This window comes from Archocentrus centrarchus, chromosome 12, assembly GCF_007364275.1.
Source record: "Archocentrus centrarchus isolate MPI-CPG fArcCen1 chromosome 12, fArcCen1, whole genome shotgun sequence".
Classification (NCBI taxonomy): domain Eukaryota; kingdom Metazoa; phylum Chordata; class Actinopteri; order Cichliformes; family Cichlidae; genus Archocentrus; species Archocentrus centrarchus.
The window spans coordinates 22,713,482-22,736,609 of record NC_044357.1 but is presented as its reverse complement, the minus strand read 5'-3'; the positions used below and the strand labels follow the sequence as shown (position 1 = coordinate 22,736,609).

Genomic DNA, 23,128 nt, shown 5'->3' with positions numbered 1-23,128 from the left:
ACTGTGATCACTGTAGTATATGAAGATAACAAAGAAGATGAAAAAAATATTCAGGAAAAAATGTTTTATTAAATTAACTAAAACAAGCTATAAAAAAACAAGCATCTATCTGTGTTGACAAATATACAAAATGCGTTGGATTAAAATTAATTTGTGTGTATATGTACAGTATCAAAATGCTCAGTGGGAAAAAAAAAAACACCCTTTTTATTCTGAGCAGGCGTCAATGCTGGTCACGTTGACCTGCTCCCCGGCACAGCGCCTGGCCCCCACCTCACATTCAGTCATGGTCACGTGAGCGCTGCCGTCACCGGAGCTCACGCAGAGTGGAGCAGAGTCTTCAGGGCATTCTGATGCGTTCCTGCACACGCATTTTCTCTCTGATTCTACAAGTGAAAAGCACAATCATTATATACAGTGTCCCGGTGCAGCCACATACATTTAGGCTTTTATCTTCTAGAGGAGACTCACCTTGACAGATTGTCCCCGGTAGGCAGTCCTTGCAGGATGTGAACCTCTTCTCTGGCCAGCCACACTCGCTGTCGCTGACCAACGCGAAGTTCTGCCCGATGCACCGCAGAGCTCCGAGCTTACAAACATCTAGTACCCTATTATGGCTTCCATGCAGTCTGGCACACAGCTGCAGAGAATTCCTAAAACAAGACAATGCACAGTGTACTGTTATCACTACGTGTTGGATACACTGTGTATGTTAACGCAGATCAACAGCAAGCCAAACTCGATATTCATGAGCCAGGAACCGAGCGTCTTGCTCCTTTATTACAGTCTTCTTGACAGCTTACAATTCTTTACAATTGTGGCTTGAAAGCTCAATGAACAAGGTCGAGTGAAACTAGAATATAAACAGAAAATAAAATATACATCAGCTCTTGCTATGTGAAATAAATGCACCAAATAAAATTGCTAGTGCCAGAAAGCATGCATAAGAATTAACTTTGGCTGTTACTAAAGCTCAACAGCATTTTAGCAATCTTTTCATATGCTAATTAGATCGTTAGCATCGTTGCTATGCTAATATACAGAGCACAAAGCAAAATGAGCCCCTGGGATAAGGCTAATTCCTGGTATCAACACATTCACAAAACGATCTCTAAATCGGCTCTTATAACCATATAACATTAACCAGAACATAGATCAGACTTACAGCCATTGCTTTCGAAGGTGCAAATAAAGATTTAGGACACAGGAGGTGAAGTTTAAGCATGGATTGGCAGGTTTTTCGCTACAAACGTTTTTCCTCCACTAAGCTCTGCTTCCGCTACCCACAATGCATTGCTACCTCAGAATTCACCTTCAAGATAAAATACAGATAACCAACACTGACTATATAAGTTTTTTTTAACTAAATGACCATCTTTTTTAACATGAATTACTGCAGATGAATTATGACATTTTTTATCACTGAATTATTATGAACTATTTCTTAACCTTTGCGTTGGGCAGAACACTCCCCGCCTGGCATTACTGATGCCACTACTTTTTATCAGTCTCTTCATTCTTTAAGAGCACAACAACATCTGAGATGGGGCGCAAATAAGTCTTTGAGACACCCTGGGATGATGTCCTCACTTCCACCTTTCTGACTTTCCCGTCGCTGCTTGGAAAAGTGGTTGTGACGATGGCCATTGTCCATTCGTTTCTGGGTGCTTGATTATTTTTCAACAGCACAATGTCACCTGGCTGAAGATTGCGGTGTGTTCTATGCCACTTGCGCCTTGATTGGAGGGTGTTGAGATATTCGTTCTTCCAGCGACTCCAGAACTCATTGGAGAGTGCCTGCACCTGTTTCCACTGGTTTTTGAACACGTCTTTTCCACAAAAATCTCCCGGTGGAGAAGGAACGTGCTGCTTCTGGGTCAACATCATTGCAGGGCACAGTAGGAATGGTGAGGAAGGATCTGTTGAGATCGGAACCAAGGGCCTTGCATTGATAATTGATGATACCTCAGCCATCAGGGTACAAAGCACTTCGTGTGTTAGACGGGTGTGTTTGTTGAGCAAGAGCATAGAATCCAATATTCTGCGAGTTACCCCAATCATCCTTTCCCAGATACCCCCCATGTGGGAGGCATGTGGAGGATTAAACTCCCATGTACAACCATTGGCGTGGAGATAGTTGACAATGTTGGGAGGGTTCTTGATTGGTTGTGTCATACCAAGCTCCACGCTTGCTGCGATGAAGTTGGTGCCCCTATCTGATCGCATTTGTTTTGCCAGACCTCGTATCGCAAAGAATCTGCGTATTGCATTTATGGTGCTGCAAGCATCCATAGATTCAATGACTTCAATGTGTACACCTCTTGTGGTCATACACGTAAAAAGTATTGCCCACCTCTTGCTTTGTGCTGCGCCACCTCTCGTGCGTCGAGTGACCACTGACCATGGGCCGAACACGTCCAACCCGACATACGAAAATGGAGGACATGTGTTGAGTCTCTCAGGCGGGAGATCTGACATCTTTTGAGTCTCTAGTTTTCCTCTGAGTTTCTTGCACGTTACACAGTGGTGGATAATAGATGAGACCAGCCTTTTGCATCCTACAATCCACAATCCGGCTTGCCTAACTGCACTTTCTGTGAACTGCCTTCCTTGATGCACAACCTTAGCGTGATAGTGAAGGACAAGCAACTTTGACACGTGATGGTTGCCTGGTAGGATGATTGGATTCTTAGATGCTGTGTCCAGTGAAGCATGTTTGAGGCGACCCCCAACTTTGATGAGGCCTCCATCTATACAGGGATCGAGAGTCACAATGGAGCTTGAGCTGTGGACGGTTTCATTGGCTTGGAGAGCAGCATATTCATCAAGAAAGGCATCCTTCTGAACGGACTGGAGAATGATATTGCTGGCAGCATCCAGCTCCTCTGGAGTGTGTGGAATTCTGCATCCATGCCAGCCTCTGCATGGATGGTTGGAAAAGTTGCTTGATGAGTGAGAACGAGCTTGGTGAATTAAGAAGGCAATGGCGCGTACCAGTGAGTTCCAGTTTGAGAAGCGTTGGAAGCGTTCTGTCGTGAGTCTGCCCCGCTTAACCTGTGTAGCGAAAGTAGCAACTTGTCGGATTTCAGCGTCCATTTCAGGTTCGATCAACTTGAATGATTCATGCGTGTCCGGTTCAGGTAGTTTGTAAAGGAAGTCTGGTCCCTTAAACCACATGGTGTCCATGAGCTGGGATGCAGGTACTGACCGGGTAGCTAGATCGGCTGGGTTTTGCTCTGATGTGACATAATGCCACTGTTCAGGGGATGTAGACTGGCGTATTCGGTGAACTCGATTATGTACGTAGACATAAAAGCGTTTCGAATCATTGCAAACATACCCAAGAACCACTCTGCTGTCGCAGTAGAACTTGACAGCGTTTGGTTTGTGATCAAGTTCTTCCAGAATGAGCTCCGCCATCTCCACTCCTAGAACTGCCCCACAGAGTTCAAGGCGAGGTATTGTAGGTTCTGGCTGTGGTGAAAGTTTTGCCTTTCCGAGCACAAAGCCAACTTCGCATCGACCCTCTGCATTGACTGTTTTCAAGTATGCCACTGCTGCTATAGCCCAACTTGATGCGTCACAAAAAACACACAATTCAGTGTAGGTGGACTTGGAAAGGGCGGCTGGTACGTAGCAGCGCGGCACTCTGAGGCTGCTCAGATCTTGGAGGGACATTTTCCATATCTCCCATGTGTCCATTTTGTCTTGAGGGAGAGGAGCATCCCAGTCTTGAACTCCAATTGACATTTTGCGTAACAAAAGTCTGCCTTTGATTGTCACTGGAGATGCTAGTCCCAAGGGGTCAAAGATACTGTTAATCACCGAGAGGACCCCGCGGCGGGTGTGGGGTTTGTCATTAACAGCTACCTTGAATGTAAATGAGTCAGTGTTTATGTCCCAGCACATCCCTAGACTTCTCTGATCCGGTAAAGCATCATCACCGAGACTCAATTCTTTGATGCCAGAGGCCAGATCTTCTGGATTGAAGGCTTGCATGACTGAGACACTGTTTGAGGCGATTTTGTGGAGCTTAAGATTGGACTCAGCTAAGGATGCACATGTGCGTTTGAGCAGATCGATGGCTGCAGACTCAGTGGGAAGCGAAATCAACCCGTCGTCCACATAAAAATGTCTCTCGACAAAGTGCGTTGTGTCTGCTCCAAACTTTGTCTCGCCTTTCCGGATGGCTCTTCGTAGGCAATAGATGGCTACCGCTGGTGACGGACTGTTGCCAAAAACATGCACCCGCATGCGGTACTCCTGCACCTCTTTTGACAAGTCGTTGTCCTTATGCCACAGGAACCTCAGATAATCTCTGTGGTCTGGTCTGACTAGGAATCCGTAAAACATTTGCTGGATGTCAGCAGTAGCTGCAATTAGCTCTTTCCTAAACCGGATCAGCACACCGAGGAGGGTATTATTGAGATCTGGGCCCGTTAACAGTACCGAGTTGAGTGACACACCACATTGCCCTGCACTGGAATCAAAAACTACCCGTATCTGACCGGGCTTCTGGGGATGATATACTCCGAAAATGGGCAGGTACCAGCACTCAGTATTGTCGACAATGGGTGGAGCGATCTCTGCGTGATTGTTCTCAAACAGCTTGTCCATAAACTCTGAGAACTGTTCTTTCACTTGAGGTTTATTGATCAAGTTGCGTCTCAATGAATTGAGTCTAGACAGTGCTTGGTCTCGGTTATTTGGGAGTGGCAAGCGCGGGGACTTGAACGGTAAAGGAGCAATCCAGTTATTACTTTCATCCTGGTGAACTTCCTTTTCCATTATCCTTAGAAAGGTCTCATCCTCGAAAGACAGGGCACGCTGGTTATCATCATCTGTGCGCTCAAAAACTTTCTCTCCGAGCTTTTCTTCTGCTACATCAGGTTTCGAGCTATGCTTCAAGACGCTATTCTTGTGCTCCCCGCCGTAGCATGGTTTTTCTTTGACGTTGATGCTGTTAGGACAAGGAGGGAAGAGAGATGGACGTCCGTTGGAGAGTATGTGCGTTTTGTAGACATTGACAGTTGGCTTATGAGCGTTGAGGCATACTTCCCCTACAATTACCCAACCCAGGTCCAGACGCTGTGCGAAGGGAGCGCTGGGGGGTCCGTTTATTTGCTTTCTTGCCTTGTGGACTTGTATGATGTCTCTGCCCAGTAAAACCGCTATCTGGGCGTCAGGATCATACTCAGGTATGAGAGGAGCCAGATGTTTCAAGTGAGGGTGGGCAAGAGCTACTTCAGGCGTTGGTATTTCATCTCTATTAAACACTATCTCATCACATTCAATGAGAGGAGGGAGGTCTAGACTTGGGCCTTCACCTACTGGTTCAATTTGGAACCCCACTGCTTTCCTACCGAGCATTTGAGTTAGACCGGCGCACGTTCTCATATGGTACGTCAGATGGCTTCCCTTGATTCCAAATAGCTCAAAGAATTCAGGACGGGCCAGTGAGCAATTGCTCTGATCGTCAAGGATTGCATACATTTTGACGACGCGTTCTGGTTGGCCTTTAGGGAAGACTCGAACTAGACATACCTTAGAGCAAGAACGTGGGGGACAGCCTTCACCACAGATCTTAGTGCACCGTGACGTTACCTCGGGTAGCGTGTTGTCTTGGGGCTGAGACTCTGGTTCTGATTTGTTTTCTGCCTGGGGTTGCTGAACCATATCAGGATGCATGGCAGAGCAATGTTTTTCACTTTGGCACTCCTCACAATTGACTTTCATGTCACAGTCTTTTATTGTGTGCATGGGGGAACAACAACGAAAACACCGTTTGTGTTCTTTAAGTATGCTTCGTCTTTCTTGCAGTGGTTTGATCCGGAAGGCTCTACATTTGGCTAGAGGATGCGTTTTCCTGTGGACTGGGCAATAACGTGTTAGATCATCCTCTTTGGTACTAGCAGGAGCAGTTGTAGCAACCTCTGTTCTGTTTACAGTTAGAGGAGATTTGTAGCTAGTTTGTCTAAGTAGTGGTCTCTCATTTTTGTTGAAGGGTTGGCTGCTGCATGTTGCAAAACTTGGGTCGTTTCTCGCTTTTGCCTCCTCTCGGACAAACTTAACAAAATATGAGAAGGGAGGGAATGCCACTTCATATTTTTGTTTGTATTTTGAGCCTGTGTGAAGCCATTTATCTTGTAGGTTTGGAGGCAGCTTTTCCACTATGGGCTTAACACCACGTGGCGTGTCAAGGTAGGCGAGGCCTGGGAGATAAGCTTCATCTTTAGCAACCTCCAGCTCTAGGAGCAGATCTCCTAGTTCCCTGAGTTTTGCGTTATCTCTATTCGTTAGGCGAGGGAAGCTGTCTAGTCTTTTAAACAAGGCATTTTCTACTACTTCTGGTGAAGCATAACATTCTTCTAACCTGTCCCATGACAACTGGAGGGCTGCCTTGGGGTTAGTGGTATAGACAGCTCTGATTCTTTTAACATGCTCTGAGGACTCTTTACCGAGCCACTTCACTAGGAGATCCAACTCCTGGCTACATGTGAGATCAATGTCTCCAGTTGCATTTAAGAATGATGACTGCCATGCTCTAAAGTTTTCAGGGGTGTCATCAAACTTGAAAAGCCCCGTTGTGATTAACTCTCTACGTGCAAGAAATTTAGCAAAGTTGACCATAGGTGGGTAATTGCTGTGGGGAGCATTACAACTGTTTGGTTTGTCACAGTCTCTTGGTGCGTTAAAAGCTTCCTCTTTTACATACATTTTCTTGAACACTGGTGGAGAGGGAGTTCGTCCAGAGCTCCTTGGTATGAACGATGGTGCGTTTGATGCCGGTTCAACCTGAGGTGTTTCTCCTTTAGCCGAATGTGACTTCAGCTCAGTTTGGTGTTGCACATACTCCATAGTTCTCTGTCTGACGACTTGCGGTGGGACTGCACTCTTTGCGCTTTCTCCTTTGTCTTGTTCAGCAGCTGCGGCAGCTTCTAGAACCTCTGCTTTTGCTGTAGCAGCTGCAGCTTTTTTCTCTATCTCCAGCATCTTTAAATCCAGTTCTAGACTTGCCTGTTGTTTTTTAATTTCTAATTGTTTCTTACTATAGGAGGCTTTAGCGTTTGTGGCTTCAGCCGAGGCCCGTGCAAAGATGGCTGCTTCCAATACGCTGGACCTCAAGGATAACTTGGAGGATGAGTGCCTGGAGCTGGAGTGTTTGGATCTGGAGCTAGCTATAGATGAGGCTTTAGCTTCAGATTTAGCCATTTCTTCTGCCTTCTCCTCATGCGGGTTGTCCATCGCTGTGGTGTAGGTTTTATTTTCCACCAACTGCTGATCTGGCTTTTCACTGTACTGTTATCACTACGTGTTGGATACACTGTGTATGTTAACGCAGATCAACAGCAAGCCAAACTCGATATTCATGAGCCAGGAACCGAGCGTCTTGCTCCTTTATTACAGTCTTCTTGACAGCTTACAATTCTTTACAATTGTGGCTTGAAAGCTCAATGAACAAGGTCGAGTGAAACTAGAATATAAACAGAAAATAAAATATACATCAGCTCTTGCTATGTGAAATAAATGCACCAAATAAAATTGCTAGTGCCAGAAAGCATGCATAAGAATTAACTTTGGCTGTTACTAAAGCTCAACAGCATTTTAGCAATCTTTTCATATGCTAATTAGATCGTTAGCATCGTTGCTATGCTAATATACAGAGCACAAAGCAAAATGAGCCCCTGGGATAAGGCTAATTCCTGGTATCAACACATTCACAAAACGATCTCTAAATCGGCTCTTATAACCATATAACATTAACCAGAACATAGATCAGACTTACAGCCATTGCTTTCGAAGGTGCAAATAAAGATTTAGGACACAGGAGGTGAAGTTTAAGCATGGATTGGCAGGTTTTTCGCTACAAACGTTTTTCCTCCACTAAGCTCTGCTTCCGCTACCCACAATGCATTGCTACCTCAGAATTCACCTTCAAGATAAAATACAGATAACCAACACTGACTATATAAGTTTTTTTAACTAAATGACCATCTTTTTTAACATGAATTACTGCAGATGAATTATGACATTTTTTATCACTGAATTATTATGAACTATTTCTTAACCTTTGCGTTGGGCAGAACACACAGCAATAAGCAGCATTTTAATTAGGTTTTGTAAATACATGGAGCATTTACAATGGGCTACAAGCAGAAATGGATATCAGCTTACGTGCACTGATATGGCATTTTGCAGACGCACTGATTCTTTCCTACAGTCTCCCACAGTTTACACTTCAGGCTGGAAGGAGGAGAGGGCGCTCTGGGGGCTGAGGGAAAGATAGAGAAAGCAGGATTAGTGCTGTTTCATTTAGATTATCTTCACATGACTGTTTTCCACTCAGCAGGAAACAAATTCAGTGAAAAAAGGGTCCTAAAGACTGAGTGCACCTCACCTGCCCCCCCCCAACCAAAAAGCAACCAGACCAAATGAAATGTGTTTTACCCGCTTTACAATGAACATCAGCAGGAGAAGGAGACCACTGCAGACTGGGACTGCACATAATCTCGGACACTTCCCTGTCCATCGTTGACCCCTCGGAGCAGGACAGGAACACTCTGTCTCCAATGTCATAGGTCAGTTTGGTGGGTGTGGCTATAACTAAACTGTTGAGTGAGAGAAGCTCACATGTGGAGCCTGGAACAGGAAGAGAAAACTTGAGTATCAGGAAGTGAGAAATACAATAATATTGTAATTCCAGTATAGTTCCTGACAATGGGAAAACTTGGAAGGAAATGATTTTATTCCATCTTAAAAGGCTGCGTAGGGTTTGTGTTCCTGCTATGGGTGCCTGTTCAGCACATCTTTATGCCCCAAACTGAAGTGGATACAAATCAGGACGTGTTAAAAGTGCTCTTTGTCAAAGTGTTATACAACTTTAAGGCGAGGAGTATGAGGAGGTGAGATCTGCTGGCACAGCAGCTGATTTCACCATCACCAATGTGTGTTGGTATTTTGAACTCGTAATGAGCAAGGAGCAGCTCTGGTAACAAGCATGCGCATGACCTGGATGATCCTTCTTTTTGGCCCTAGTAATTATACTAATTTACAAAATTAACTTCATCTTTTATTCAGTAAGAATTTAAACTAGCCATTGAGCCCATGAAGTCACCAGAAAGTTTCTCAACTGGTTTCACAGAGCAAGGAAACTGAGGGTTGTCTTCCCATACACTTCTATACAACTAGAAGGCATTTTGCAACCAGAGGAGTCGCCCCCTGCTGGCCATTACAAAAAAAAAATAAAAAAAAATAACAGGTTTCAGATCACGCTTTTACAGTCTAGAGTCTCTGTTATACTGGGTCTCTTTTTAAAAAATTCAGTCAATTTAAGTGTATTTATTTGCATTAGCTTCCTCCTGGCAGCATGGTGGCATGGTGGTTAGCACTGCTGCCTCACAGCTAGAAGGTCTGGGTTTGATCCCGCCTTGGCCCGGGCCCCTCTCTTTGTGGAGTTTGCATGTTCTCCCCGTGACTGTGTGGGTTTCCTCTGGGTACCCCAGTTTCCTCTCACAGTCCAAAGACATGCAGTTACTGGGGTTAGGTGAATTGGTGATTCTAAATTGCCCATAGGTGTGAATGGTTGTCTGTCTCTCTGTTTTAGCCCTGCAACAGGCTGGCGACCTGTACAGGTGTACCCTGCCTCTCGCCCTATGACAGCTGGGATAGGCTCCTCCATGTGAAGGAATCTGCTTATACATATGGGAGAATTTGCAAAGTCTTAAGAATACCTGACTTCAGGGAAATCTTTGACAAGTACTAGTTAAATTTCCAGATGGCACACAAAAAAAACTTGTTGCTTGCTTCTTGGCCAGTAGTTACATTTTCACAGTAGTTTTGGGGAATAACCTGCTTGCAAAGAAACCATCGGACACAGAAAGACAAAACGTGAAGACGTACTTTCACAAACCCTCGCTTCTGCGCTCCACTCCTGGTTTCCAGCACATGTTGCGACAGCGTTTCCACTGAGGTAATACCCGTCTATGCAGGAGTACTCCACCGTGTTTCCAACCAGGTAAAAATCTCTGGGATTCTAAGAAAAATAGATAAATCATAGAGAAGCTCATTCATCCTTAGCCTGATACGTCTCAGCAGCAGACGTTAACATAAATATCAGCTGCACAGCCTCACCTGAACAAATCCATTCCTGAGGTTTGGAGGAGGTCCACAGGTTTGTGGTGGAGTCATAGAAAGACTGAAGCACTGAGGCTCCATCATCCTAAGAGCAAACAGTTTACAGTTAACTCTGATATTCCTGAAGCAAATGTCACTAGACTGGATTAGTTTATAATATTGTGAAAGGACGTTTTCATTGTGTTGTATCCCTTCAGAATCTATAACTGGAGCCAAATCATCAAGAACATCACAAAGAACTTTGTTAGCCTCAAGATGTAAATAAATGAAAATCTTTGTTTTTTAAACTGTTACATACATATTTTTTTTTGACCGTTATATTGATCAATGTACATTTGTTATCCTAATAGATGAAATAAAAATGTCCCTACTGTAAGTATTGAATATCCGAGTCTTCACAGGGTTTCTGTTCCACTTGCAGTCCAGTGCAATGGCGTCCACCTCTGCTGGGGGCGGGGTTGTTACAGCTCCGGGTTCTTGACCTTTGACCTCCAGAACAGGATCCCCAGGAAGACCAGCAGCTCCAGCTACCGTGGATCACACCTAAAAGAAATGGGGACAGGTTCAGTTTCCTGTTCTGTCTTGTGTGGGAAGGAGTTTGGACGGCACATAAAACTTCGACAGTTGTTTTGAGATTTGTATCCAATCAGCTCCAAACATCGGTAAGTTTGGACCTTGTGACACTTCAGTATTTTACGGTTGGCTACCTGGTTGTTCTCCGATCACAGCCCCATTCTCGCATGCTCGTCCGGAGGTTCCTGGGCGGCAGATGCAGCGACATTCGGAGCCCGTCAGCAGCGGCTGGCCGTTGTTCTGGCACGGCCGGCAGTGACAGGGATGCTCCTCTGCCAGGTACTCCTCTGTGGCCCTTTTCAGGTGGAGCTTCTTCAGTCCTGCACACTGCACTTCCTTAACCAGCTCATACAGAGGTCGCAGCTGAAATACAGATTTACAATGTGTGAATGTGCATGTGGATGGAGGAAGAACGTATGAATTAGAAGCGACTTAAAAAGACACATAAACAAAAACCCTTCAGGGAGGATGATCATTAATCATGGAAAGAAACCAAATTGTATCTCATTTACTGCAAGTGTATAACAGAAGACAAGCCTAATCCATAACCAGCAATTTATAAGCATTTCCACACTGCACTGCAGCCCTGAGCATAAATTATTACTAGATATTATCTGGAAGGACTGTATCTAAGAATACAAATCCATCCATCCAATCATCTATTTTCTACAGCAGCTCAGTTGGATCAGACATTACCCTGCCAGCCGATGTGAGAATACTGCAGAAAATACACAGTGCGTGAGTGAGCTCTACCTACAGCACTCTTTACCCAGGCAGATTAAGGCATCTGTAGCTGCCCCTGGGTCAATAAACGGGAGTCTCGACAGGTGCTTCAACTCTTTATTTCCACTTCATTGTGCACCGTGAAAACTTAAAAACAGATACAAAAAAAACAATTTATTTACAATACATCATCAACAGGAAACTTACAATTATCACAACAACTAAATCACAAAAGGCAAACGTACCTCGTTCCGTCACCGAGGGGTGCTATATTACGGATCATCTATAAGGCTGCCCGTCACCTTAAGACTAATAATAAACAATAAAATCCTTAAATACAATCCATACAATTCAAAAGAAACGAAGATAAAAATTCAAACCGACAACTCACCAAGCAAACATCCAACAAGGAAAAAGAAGCCACGGGGAAACCGGACACCACGCCACACCAAACAAACGAAAATGAGGCAACGCATGCCAACAGAAAGCAGGTGAGGGCCATAAAACCTAATTCCCTTTTGCTGGTCCTTCACCTCCTCTCCACCACACACACCGCCTCCTGTGGCCACTCCAAGACAATTCGGTGTCAATTACACTCCCCCCAATCATACCACGATAAATTCATAATCAATCGAATTATACATGATTCACAAACAGTTAAAACTCTGACACCGAACTGTCTCACAACTAAAATAAGGAATCAAATTTTCCAATCATTCATTTCCGAGCAACAACACTAACTTCTGGATGGGTCTCTCAAGGATGACGGTCCTAAAAGGGGGTCCGATTTCCCATGCAGCCTCCGATCTGTGACTTGAACCCTAACCCTACGAACCAACTTATCAGTTCCTTGAATGGTCTCCACCACTCGCCCCAACTGCCACTGATTCCTCGGAAGTGTATCCTCAATGACGATGACAATGTCGTTTGTTTTAAGGTTGCGCCGAGGCTTATGCCATTTCTGACGCAGGGAAATATTCAATAAATATTCCCTCTTCCAGCGTCCCCAAAATTGCTCAGTCAAGTATTGCACTCGTCGCCATCGTTTCGTTGCATATACATCCTCTCTTACAAATTTCCCAGCAGGAGGAAGGGCAATCTGAGACTTCATCAAAATAAGATGATTAGGTGTCAAAGGTTCCAATGATCTGGGATCATTGATACCGTCCACATTCAAGGGGCGGCTATTCACTATAGCCATAGCCTCATAAAAGAGTGTTCGAAGTGAGAAATCATCGAGCCTACCTGGACAGACACAAAGCGTGGCATTCAAAACATTCCGCACGGTTCGAATTTGCCGCTCCCAAACGCCACCCGCATGACTCGCCGCTGGCGCACTAAAAATGAATTCACACTGTTTATTTGCCAGATAAGCCTCCAATTTCTTGGGATCACACTGTTTCAAAGCCTTCTTAAACTCGTTCCTAGCCCCCACAAAATTTGTGCCATGATCACAATAAAGCTGACGTACAGCCCCCCTGAGGCTGATAAAACATCTTAAAGCGTTTATAAACGCATCCGTTGACAAATCTTCCAACGTCTCAATGTGAATAGCCCTTGAGGAAAGACAAGTAAAAATCAATCCGTACCTCTTGTGTTCCGTGCGTGCCCTTTTAATAATAAAGGGACCAAACACGTCCATCCCACAATATGTGAATGGTGCTGAGGCCTCCACCCGTGCCTCCGGGAGCTCAGCCATCTGCTGCTCCTCTGCCGGACGTCGAAGCTTCCTACAAGTCACACAATGATGTATCAACCTAGCAGTGGATTTACTCCCACCAATGACCCAAAACCCATTTGCTCGAAGTTCCATTTGAGTCTGGCTTCGACCTTGGTGACAAATCCTCTCATGAAAATGAAGAAGCACAAGCTCGGTAATGTGTGAACTCTTAGGAAGAATAATTGGGTGTTTCAACCCTTGACTGAGAGATGACTGCCTCAACCTCCCACCAACCCTAAGAATTCCCTTATCCAAAATAGGATTGAAACGAAAAAGGGGACTGGAGTGGGGAAGACTATCCCCCTTCTCCAACGTTCTTCTCTCTTCGGAGAAGGCTTGTTGCTGGACAAGTCTAACTACCACTTCCGTCGCGCTCTCAATTTCCTCTACCGTAATGTGATCACTATCATGCCTTTGTCTGGATGTCATCCTCCTGATTCTCGCCACCACCTTAAGGAGCCGTATCCAAGAGGAAAATCGGCTCAACCTATCAAGCATATCATCGCAATCGCTTGTAATCGCCACATTCACTTGTGCTGCCCTCACTTCTGGATCACGCACCAACAGCACAGCGGAAGGAGGGGATGTTAACTTCAGCTCATGCTGCCACAAAAAACTTGGTCCCATCATCCAGTTAGTTGATAAAAGGCCAGAAGCATTTAAACCCCTGGAGGCATGATCAGCTGGATTTTCAGATGTATCAACAAAATGCCACTGGCTACAGTTTGTTTCTCCCTTTATTACTTGGAGTCTATTTGCCACAAATACATGAAACCTTCTCACGTCATTATTAATATAGGCCAATACCACTTGGGAATCTGTCCAAAAAAATTCCTCATCGATTTTCATTTCCAGTTCAACCCTCAACATGGCACTCATTCTGGCGGAAACCACAGCAGCAGAAAGCTCCATTCTAGGTATACTCAGGAGCTTCGTGGGTGCTACTCTTGCTTTAGCCATCACTAGGCTACAGTAAACCTCTCTGTCGTTATTAATGTACCTCACATATGAACATGCGCCATAACCGACGCTACTGGCGTCTGAAAAATGATGCAACTCTATCCGAACAATAGATTTAAATTCTGGCGGATGATAACATCTGGGTATTATAATTTCTTGCAATTTGGGCAAGTCCCCTTTCCACTCCTCCCATCGAGAGCCTAAATCCTCAGGAAGAGGCTCATCCCATCCAGCACCCTGTCGACACAAATCCTGCAGAATACGCTTTCCGCATAAGGTAACGGGGGAAATAAACCCGAGCGGATCGTATATAGAGGCGATAACTGAGAGAATGCCACGACGACTAGAAGGCTGATTCTTAAGGTTTACATCAAAACTAAAACTATCTTGTTCTATTGACCACTGGATGCCCAAAGCACGTCCTATTAACGGCTCATCTAAACCAAGATGCAAGCTTCCAGCCTTCGTCGCTCTCTCAGAAGCGTCAACACAATCCAGTACCTCCAATCTGTTTGAGTTAAATTTATGCAGACGTAGGCCCCCTTTCTTACATAACTCCCGTGCTTCTATAATCAAATCCTCTGCATCCTTAACAGAAGGAACACTAGTTAGGCCGTCATCTACATAAAAATTCTTCTCAATGAAAGCCGATGCCAAAGGATAATCCACCGTATGTTTCTGGGCCAGATACTTGAGGCCAAAATTAGCGCACCCAGGGGATGAAGTAGCGCCAAAGGGGTGAACTGTCATCCGATATTCTTGCGGTTCCGCTTCCAGATCTGCACCACCCCACCACAGGAACCTCAAATAGTTCCGCGCTGCCGGGGGGACAAAGAATTGATGAAACATCCTTTCGATGTCGCATACCACAGCTACATTTTCCTTCCGAAAGCGACAAAGGACTCCTATCAAAGAGTTAATCAAGTCAGGACCAGTCAATAGAACATCATTTAATGAAACTCCCCGAAACCTTGCTGAGCAATCAAAAACCACCCTCAACTTCTCCAGATTATGCGAGTGGTATACACCATGATGCGGTATATACCACACTACTTCTCCCTCGCATAGTGGGGGGGCTAACTCTGCATTACCCCTTTTGAGGATCTCCTCCATAAAGGTCTGATAATGATCATAATACTGCTGATTAGCCCTTAGTTTCCTCTTCAAATGCTGTAAACGAGCAATAGCTACGCCCTTATTATTTGGCAATATGGGGGGTATATTACTCTTAAAAGGCAGGGGGAGCTCATAATGTCCATCCTCTCTTTGCCATATATTATCACGGAGAAGTTGTATAAAAAGCATATCCTCCTGAGAAACGCACTGATCTTTATAGGACTTCTCATTAAAGTCCGACTCAAGAACCTTAAGAATATCACTACCGGGTGGTGCGAACACCTCTCTTGCCGTAACTCGATGCACAAAGCTCTGATTTCCTTGCCGATCGAAATGTGGGTTGGAGGACCCGGTTATACTCCATCCGAGTACCGTTCTTTGCGCGAAGGGTTCGTTCTCACCCCCTCTAACAACCTCCAACGGTACCAATGCTGACGTACAATCATAACCCACAAGCAATCCAACTTCACATTCTTGCAATGGCAACAGCTTACCGGCCAAATGCTTCAAATGAGGCCACTGCAGAGCGGTACTATCAGTTGGAATATGAGATCTATCCACCGGAATAAAATCCCTCGAATAAACCTTAGGCAATTTAGTATAGGCTTCGGAATGAACTCCTCTAATTTGCAAACCATGTGAAATCCCACTTTTAATCACGGTGTCAACAGCTGTCATTGTGCTCAGTTTTAATTGTACTGGTTGCATATTTACATGTAACTTGCTAACTAAATCCTCCAAGATAAAGGTTGTATCACTCTGTGGGTCAAGTAAGGTATAAGTGAGCACCTCCCTACGTGGTTCTTCCACCGATGACAGGAACACTGGCACGATATTAGATGTGGAAGGAAGGCCCTTAGTCACAGCATGAGACGATACACTACGTACCTCCTGACCGGCGTCATCCACCCCCGGAGAGAGGTGTGGCTCCAGTGCTGTGGCAGACGAATTGTCACTCTCACTATGCAAACAGGTTGGATGACGCCGTCCACAAGTAGCACACGTGTGCCGCCTCCTGCAATTCCTCATAACGTGCCCCCCCCACAAACAACCAAAACAGAGTCGGTTCTCTCGAATAAAGGTTCTCTTATCATCAATTGTTTTCTCTGCGAAGATGGGACATCTTGCTACACTGTGCGTTTCATTTTCACAAACCAAACAAGATATTCTTGATTTAGAACCATTTGTTACATTTGTTTCAAAAGGGGGGGCATCACTTTGAGAGCTCGTATTAAAGGTACTGACTCGCTTTGACTTATCTTCCGCTGCCTTAGAGTTCAATAAGAAAGGGGAAACAATAGGATTGCATACAATACGGACCTCCTTTTGCAGGAAATCCACAAAATGCAAAAAGCCTGGATAATTACCGGATGCATCTAACTCATCAACAACAAACCTACCCCATTTACGTACAATCCACTCCGGTAACTTCTTAAGCAATTTATGATTTTCCTCACAATCGTTCAAAATGTCCAATCCCTTGACATAAGGCATAGCCTCAGCACACCCCTTTAAAAAATCCACAAAATCTCTAAGGGCCAAGGGATCATTTTCACTGATCCTAGGCCATTTCATAAGCCTTTCTCGGAGAGCTCTCTGGACGATAAATGGATTTCCATATCTCTCCTCTAACAATGTCCAAGCACTGTGATAGGCATCCTCAGAATTTCTATAAAAAAATCCCTCCACAGCCTTGCGTGCCTCCCCTACAAGGTAATGTTTCAAATATAACATTTTTTCACAGACTGGGAGGGGTTTCTTACCAATAAGAGTCATAAAGGAGATCTTCCAGTCAATAAATTTCAAGGGGTCCCCGGAAAAGGTTGCCAAGTCGGGGGGAGACAGGTGACACATGCTCAAGGAACCCGCAATGGCTTGAGCTAAGTCAGCTGTCTCCTGATTTTTAACTCCGATTAATGTCTGTTGAGATTGAAGCGGTACAACCCCTGAATTTGATGGATCCCCGATATCCTTCCCTTGGTGACTAGACCGGATATCTCCTTGATCACCCTTTTCTCCCTGATTCCTCAAACCGTCTTCTAAATCCCTATAAGCCCTCAAACGCGCCACTGCCACCTCCACATCATTTTCTGCTTCTATTTGTTTTAACCGCAGCTTCTCCTCCTCTTGTTTGAAACGCATTTCAACTTCCTTCTGTTTAATTTCAGCCAGCATCTTCGCTTCTTCTAATTTCCATTCATTCTCCAATTTGCACATTTTCATTTGTTGAGCTTGAATTTTTCTCACCGCCTTTGCCTGTTCCACCTTAACAGCGAACTCTGCCTCAGCCTCTGCTAATTTACTTGAAACCACTGAATGGGAGGAAGGAGGACAAGCTACCGACATTTCAGAAATCACAGTCTCTGTATCTGTACCTCCAAAAATGGACCCATACTCCCCTTTATTTAGGGTCATCCTCACTCGTTCTTTCTCCAATTCATCATTAAAAACTTCTTCAATAGTTTCCTTTCTTTTAACTACAAGTTCGCCGATTTCGGTGGTGAGAGAAACACAAGCATCCATTTTCTTAATAATGTCTGGTGTGGCAGTGCAGTTACGCCTGATGGGCTCATAGGACTGACATACTAAATCATAATTAGTTTTTAAATTCTGCTGGATTACATTAAGGTCATTCACTGTACAAAATCGCTTCAATTTCCTCCTGGAATCTCGAGCTGTTTGTTTCCACACATCATATTCCTTCATAAAAGACCTTTCATGTTGTTCGGCTCTCTCTCTACGCAGCTCCTGACCCTTCTCGGTCAAAACTCTTTGACGGGAGCTGGACCTGCTTGGTTGGTCGGCAGTATTATCTAGAACTTGATTTTTAACGGACATTTTACCTCATTTACCCTTTAGTTTACAATTTCCAAATTCACCAAACAATACTAAAATTCGACATTAAACCACAACAATAAACTACAAATATTTTAATCAATATAACTTTACCCTTCAACCCCAAAAAGGAGAAAAGGAATACATTATAAAACACATTCAAACCCTAAACATTAAGCACTTAATCATAGGCTTTATCACCAGTCTCTTATGTATCGCTACCCAGTTCGCTTGAACTAGAAGCGTAACAAATACCGTCCATTGGCTGAGCTCGCCGGTGCGCGAAAGGGGCGTACACTGGGCCGGACCGCCGTTATCAAATACTTGTGCAATAACGTTGATTTTCTTAGCTGAAGCCTTACTCTTCCGATGGTCGAGTTTTCACTGTAGCTGCCCCTGGGTCAATAAACGGGAGTCTCGACAGGTGCTTCAACTCTTTATTTCCACTTCATTGTGCACCGTGAAAACTTAAAAACAGATACAAAAAAAACAATTTATTTACAATACATCATCAACAGGAAACTTACAATTATCACAACAACTAAATCACAAAAGGCAAACGTACCTCGTTCCGTCACCGAGGGGTGCTATATTACGGATCATCTATAAGGCTGCCCGTCACCTTAAGACTAATAATAAACAATAAAATCCTTAAATACAATCCATACAATTCAAAAGAAACGAAGATAAAAATTCAAACCGACAACTCACCAAGCAAACATCCAACAAGGAAAAAGAAGCCACGGGGAAACCGGACACCACGCCACACCAAACAAACGAAAATGAGGCAACGCATGCCAACAGAAAGCAGGTGAGGGCCATAAAACCTAATTCCCTTTTGCTGGTCCTTCACCTCCTCTCCACCACACACACCGCCTCCTGTGGCCACTCCAAGACAATTCGGTGTCAATTACAGCATCTGATGCAGACTGTCTCCAGTTGTGTGCTACATGTGAGAAAAGTCAATTCCTGTGTGGAAACAGTTCACTAAACCCAAACCCTGATCTTCCCCGTCCTTTAAGTCTATCTGTTAGAGCTCCAAGTAAAGAGTCACTGAACTGGATGGAGTATCACAACAAAACAAAGAAAAGACAGAAGAAAAAAGTTTGCATGCCCACTGTTATACCTTCTGGTTTATGACTTCGGGGAAGTCTTTGACAGATGAGGCCCAGTTATCGTAAACTTCTCCGTTAGCTTCTGGGTTTTCCAGATCCAGAACAGTCAGAGCACCAATGAATCCTAGATCTCCTCCAAACACGTTGACCTTGATGGGCATCCTGGTAACACTGTTTCCTGTAGAGAGCAAGTTCAGTTTAATTTGTTTATTTGGTTTCTTTGACGCTCTGTGGGACAGCACGTGTGGTTCTTAGTGTGAAACCTTTCACTCACTCTGGCTGCTCGATAAAGATTTTGTCAGTTTTTCACAGACGTTTGTGACCTTCTTCCTGAAGAGACGGCGCTTCACTTTCCTCCAGCACCTCTGGTATTCTATATCTGTTGTACCTTTACACAAACAAGTCAGGATCAAAAACTGGCTATGAGCAATTTAAGTCTTCGACAAGGACAACAGTTTTTGGAATCCATTTTATCTATAACGCACCTGCATCATTTTAAGTTTCTTGAAATGTTCGGTGTCATTAATACAAAAGCTCTTACTGGTTGAAGCGAGTGTCTGACGGTCTAACTCCAACAAGGCTTGGTATTCGCCTCCCAGTGAGCCCTCAGAGAGGTAGTGTGTGCCGTACTTCTGGAGCAGCTGGCGGTAGGCTGAGTAGTCGTAGGTGAAGGGCAGTGAGGACAAGGCCTTCCAGAAGCCTTCAGCCAGAGTCAGATATTCGGGGGCAGAGTTTTGAAACTGGGCCAGCTCCACTTTATTCTTCAGGATGATAAGTCTGGAGGCCTGGGTGATAGATATGGAAGGAAGAATGTGAGCAAACTGCTGACAGAGCCCCTAGACTGATGTAGGCCAAGCTTCAGTTTATTCATCTCACTGGAATAAGAGAATTGTTTGAGTATAAACACCTTGTTCTCAGTAACCTCCTTGTGAAACGTGCGACGGTCGTGCCCCACCAAGGCGTTGGCCTGGATGTGCTGCACGTAGGACCAAGAGCTCTCATAGGATTCATCGCTGTCCTCGTTGTCCACCGTCACCTGCAGCAAAGGCAAAGATATCGGAGTTCAGGATTTGCTCAAATCAGAGCGGCAGCTGTGATGACAACTCGTCACTTTAGCTCTGTGTTGTTCAGTCAGCTCGCAACTCAACAACTACAGTCTGGATTTCCAAGGAATTTTCTGCAGACAACTGACTTTTCTTCAAATGGTAACCTACAGAAAAAATGTGCTGCTTTTAGTGAACCTTTTCCTGCAACTACTTGATATCAGAATAGAGTGAATAAAATCAGCCTGCTGCTGTTATTGGTTTCAGCTCACCAACCTATATTTTTTGTGAATACTGCAGGTTTTTGTTCGACTAACCTCGAAGTTGTATCTGAGGATGCTGTGTGGCAGTCTGTAAAGGACTTTGTGGTCACCGCTGAACACCTTCCTGCACTGCCCTCCAAAGCTTTGAGTGTTGATCACACCTGCTCTCAGTTTCCCTGTTAGCACATCGTACCTGCAAAACATGACACAAAAACATTATATTATATATTCTCCTACCCAAAAATCATATGCTGAGCTACAATCACACCCCCGAGGTTGGCAGTTGTAGTTACTTACCCTCGACCTGTGAAGTCAGAGTTGGGAGGTGTTTTGTCGATGTCACACGTGACCTGGCTGTTGCCTTCGTTGCAGTTTCGCTCGTCTAGACCGTCCTCACAGTCCTGGTCTCCGTTACACACCAGAGACCGGCTGATACACTGACCTGTATGAAAGTTTCAGGAAAGAGGTTTCTCGCCACATTGCAACACAAGACACTAGATAAAAATAAGACTTTTGAATTATTTGCGATATTATGTATTTATTCTGCAACTTGCCAGAGGTACAGCGAAACCTGTCTCCACAGCCTGTTTCTAGGGGACATCTTTTCTGTGGGGCACACATGTGTGTCTGAGTGGCCTCTCCTGAGCACGGCACACCGCCAAACTGAGCGTACACCTCCACATGCCGAGATCGCACCTATAAATGAAGCGATTATAAGCATGAATACTGTTTTTCTTTATAATATCCAATTGGCTATCTCACATAGGCCCCTCCTACAGTTGCTGTTTATCTGTAAGCTGAATCAGTCAAGCATGCAAGTTGGGGTTTTATTTCCACTTGCAGTACCAATTTCAAAATGGCAGTATGACGTTCAGCTTGGGGTTTCACAGCATGACTTCACAAATTAGTGGTTGACATTATGTTGGCGACATCCATCTTTTATATACAGTCTGTGGGTTTAGGTTGAGACTGGACTGGATTTGGGGCTGGAGATTCGATACCCAGGCACTCGCGTGCTTAAGTGTGAAAAGTAACACACTGTAACCACAGGGAAACGTGCTGATGTACCTTTGTACTCGTGCAGCCGTCACACTCAGACCACTCTCCATAAGGTCCCCATCTGCAGTTTACAGGCTGCTGACACCTGAGGATGAGGATGGGGCATTGTATTCATTACAAAGCAGTTATGTCATATCACTCTATTTAGAATTAACAGATAGTAGAACAACATTTGATAATGAAAAGAGAGGTCAGAACCATAATCCTCTGACAAACAGTGCAACCTTATGTAATAGGAATGTGGATAAGAGAGACATATTTAATGCTATGAAGAATTATACCATACAGTAAGATAGCCACCTACCAAATAGGTGAGATGAAGGAAAGTAACAATGTGAAAGCAGCAGCCAAATTCAACTGTGAACAGAAAGGTGGAAGAAGGTTTATTTAATCTAAAAACGCCTCATTTTTCATTATTTACATTAAGAAATGACCTTGGTTGCCCCAGAAATTAGTTATCCTGGATTAGCCAGAAAATACCACCCAGTTATTTTGAGGTATAATCTAAATCTGATGAGCGTTTACCTTCATGATGTGCTCCTCAGAGTTCAGCCTTCTTCTCTGGACTTGCACAAAAGCACTCTGGCTTATATAACCAGCTGGGGAGGGTTTGGTTGAGGGTTTGGTTGAGCTCAGGAATTCCCTCACTGAAGAAATTCCCGTGCATGAAATCAGAACAACCAGATTCATGAGTCATGGACAGAGACTTGGTGTTCCGCTCCATGTGTTTTTTTTAAGCCACGCTTTGTGTTGCTCTTTTCTCTCTGTGTTTATTATGTGATAATCCTGTTTGCTTTTGGGAACAAGAACTGTGGTCCCGTTGTATAACAGGAGCAGCTATGTCACAACTGTTTATCCTGGATAAGGCCGCCACAAGCTGCGTCAGCATCATTTAGCCAAAGGTCACATTATACCCACATTTGAAAACATTTTTTTGTTGCATAATTCACGAGGAAAGAGCATCTTTATCCTAACTCTGTTTGCCTTATTGATCAAAATATTGTTTGATCAAAAATGTACAGTCATGAAACTGTGTTCCTCTTCTCTCTTTTCCCATTTATTCTTTTGCCACTTTGTTTTCACTTGTTTTAGAAAATACCCCCCCAAATTCCCCTTTTCTTTATCAGCACTAAATCCAGCAAAAGCTTCCTCTCCGGATCGCATCCAGTTAGAAAACCACCACCTGACGACAGGAATGGTCTGACTGGATTCGGGGCTCGACACACAGGGAGCGACGTCGCTCCCTGTGTGTCGAGCCCCTACTGCGGATATATGAATTTTACAGACATGATACAGAAGTGAACACTCACACAAGCAGGTACTCACTACGGGTCAGAAAACGGAACAGACTCATTTTGTATATCAGACACACACACTGACTGCAGAGCTTCCTTATTCCCAGCTGCCCACGAAGCTGCATTCATTCAGCCTTCCAGTAGGTGGAGCATGGCTGCCGGGTGGAAATCAGTTAACACTTTAGTAAAATAAGAAATCCTATAATGTCGCAATAAACACAGCAAATCACCACACGTGTTCAGGAATTTCTAACAATTAAAGTCACAGTTATAGACAAGCACAACCTGCCTG

The 23,128-nt window shown here is 44.3% G+C and overlaps 2 protein-coding genes across 9 annotated transcripts; both read right to left on the bottom strand.

Moving 5' to 3' along the window:
* Positions 1 to 96: 96 nt before the first annotated feature.
* Positions 97 to 22,247, bottom strand: LOC115789353 (complement component C7-like). Of its 3 annotated transcripts, XM_030742733.1 has the most exons (18): positions 22,067 to 22,247; positions 21,846 to 21,898; positions 21,551 to 21,626; positions 21,037 to 21,178; positions 20,780 to 20,924; positions 20,537 to 20,675; positions 20,084 to 20,212; positions 19,718 to 19,961; positions 19,451 to 19,564; positions 19,188 to 19,354; positions 10,842 to 11,070; positions 10,506 to 10,677; positions 10,132 to 10,219; positions 9,901 to 10,033; positions 8,449 to 8,640; positions 8,176 to 8,272; positions 472 to 653; positions 97 to 386 (listed from the first exon to the last, which is right to left on the bottom strand). In XM_030742733.1, exons 1-18 carry the CDS (start codon positions 22,229 to 22,231, stop codon positions 208 to 210), a joined length of 2,646 nt encoding a protein of 881 aa, XP_030598593.1. In that variant the 5' UTR covers positions 22,232 to 22,247; the 3' UTR covers positions 97 to 207. The 3 variants fall into 3 exon arrangements, 1 of the variants encoding a protein (XP_030598593.1); XR_004020687.1 differs by lacking the exons at positions 97 to 386; positions 8,176 to 8,272; positions 8,449 to 8,640; ... (12 more) ...; positions 21,846 to 21,898; positions 22,067 to 22,247 and adding exons at positions 1,166 to 7,474; positions 7,787 to 8,123 and having other exon boundaries at positions 514 to 653; XR_004020688.1 differs by lacking the exons at positions 97 to 386; positions 472 to 653; positions 8,176 to 8,272; ... (13 more) ...; positions 21,846 to 21,898; positions 22,067 to 22,247 and adding exons at positions 660 to 853; positions 1,166 to 7,474; positions 7,787 to 8,123.
* Positions 11,106 to 19,181, bottom strand: LOC115789352 (uncharacterized). 6 transcript variants are annotated; one of them, XR_004020686.1, is made up of 3 exons: positions 11,822 to 19,181; positions 11,676 to 11,739; positions 11,106 to 11,577 (listed from the first exon to the last, which is right to left on the bottom strand). XR_004020686.1 is itself a non-coding variant. In XM_030742732.1 (3 exons), exon 3 carries the CDS (start codon positions 18,062 to 18,064, stop codon positions 12,167 to 12,169), a length of 5,898 nt encoding a protein of 1,965 aa, XP_030598592.1. In that variant the 5' UTR covers positions 18,065 to 18,528; positions 18,627 to 18,690; positions 18,773 to 19,181; the 3' UTR covers positions 11,534 to 12,166. The 6 variants fall into 6 exon arrangements, 3 of the variants coding, with proteins under 3 accessions (XP_030598592.1, XP_030598590.1, XP_030598591.1); XM_030742732.1 differs by having other exon boundaries at positions 11,534 to 18,528; positions 18,627 to 18,690; positions 18,773 to 19,181; XR_004020684.1 differs by having other exon boundaries at positions 11,676 to 19,181.
* Positions 22,248 to 23,128: the final 881 nt, after the last annotated feature.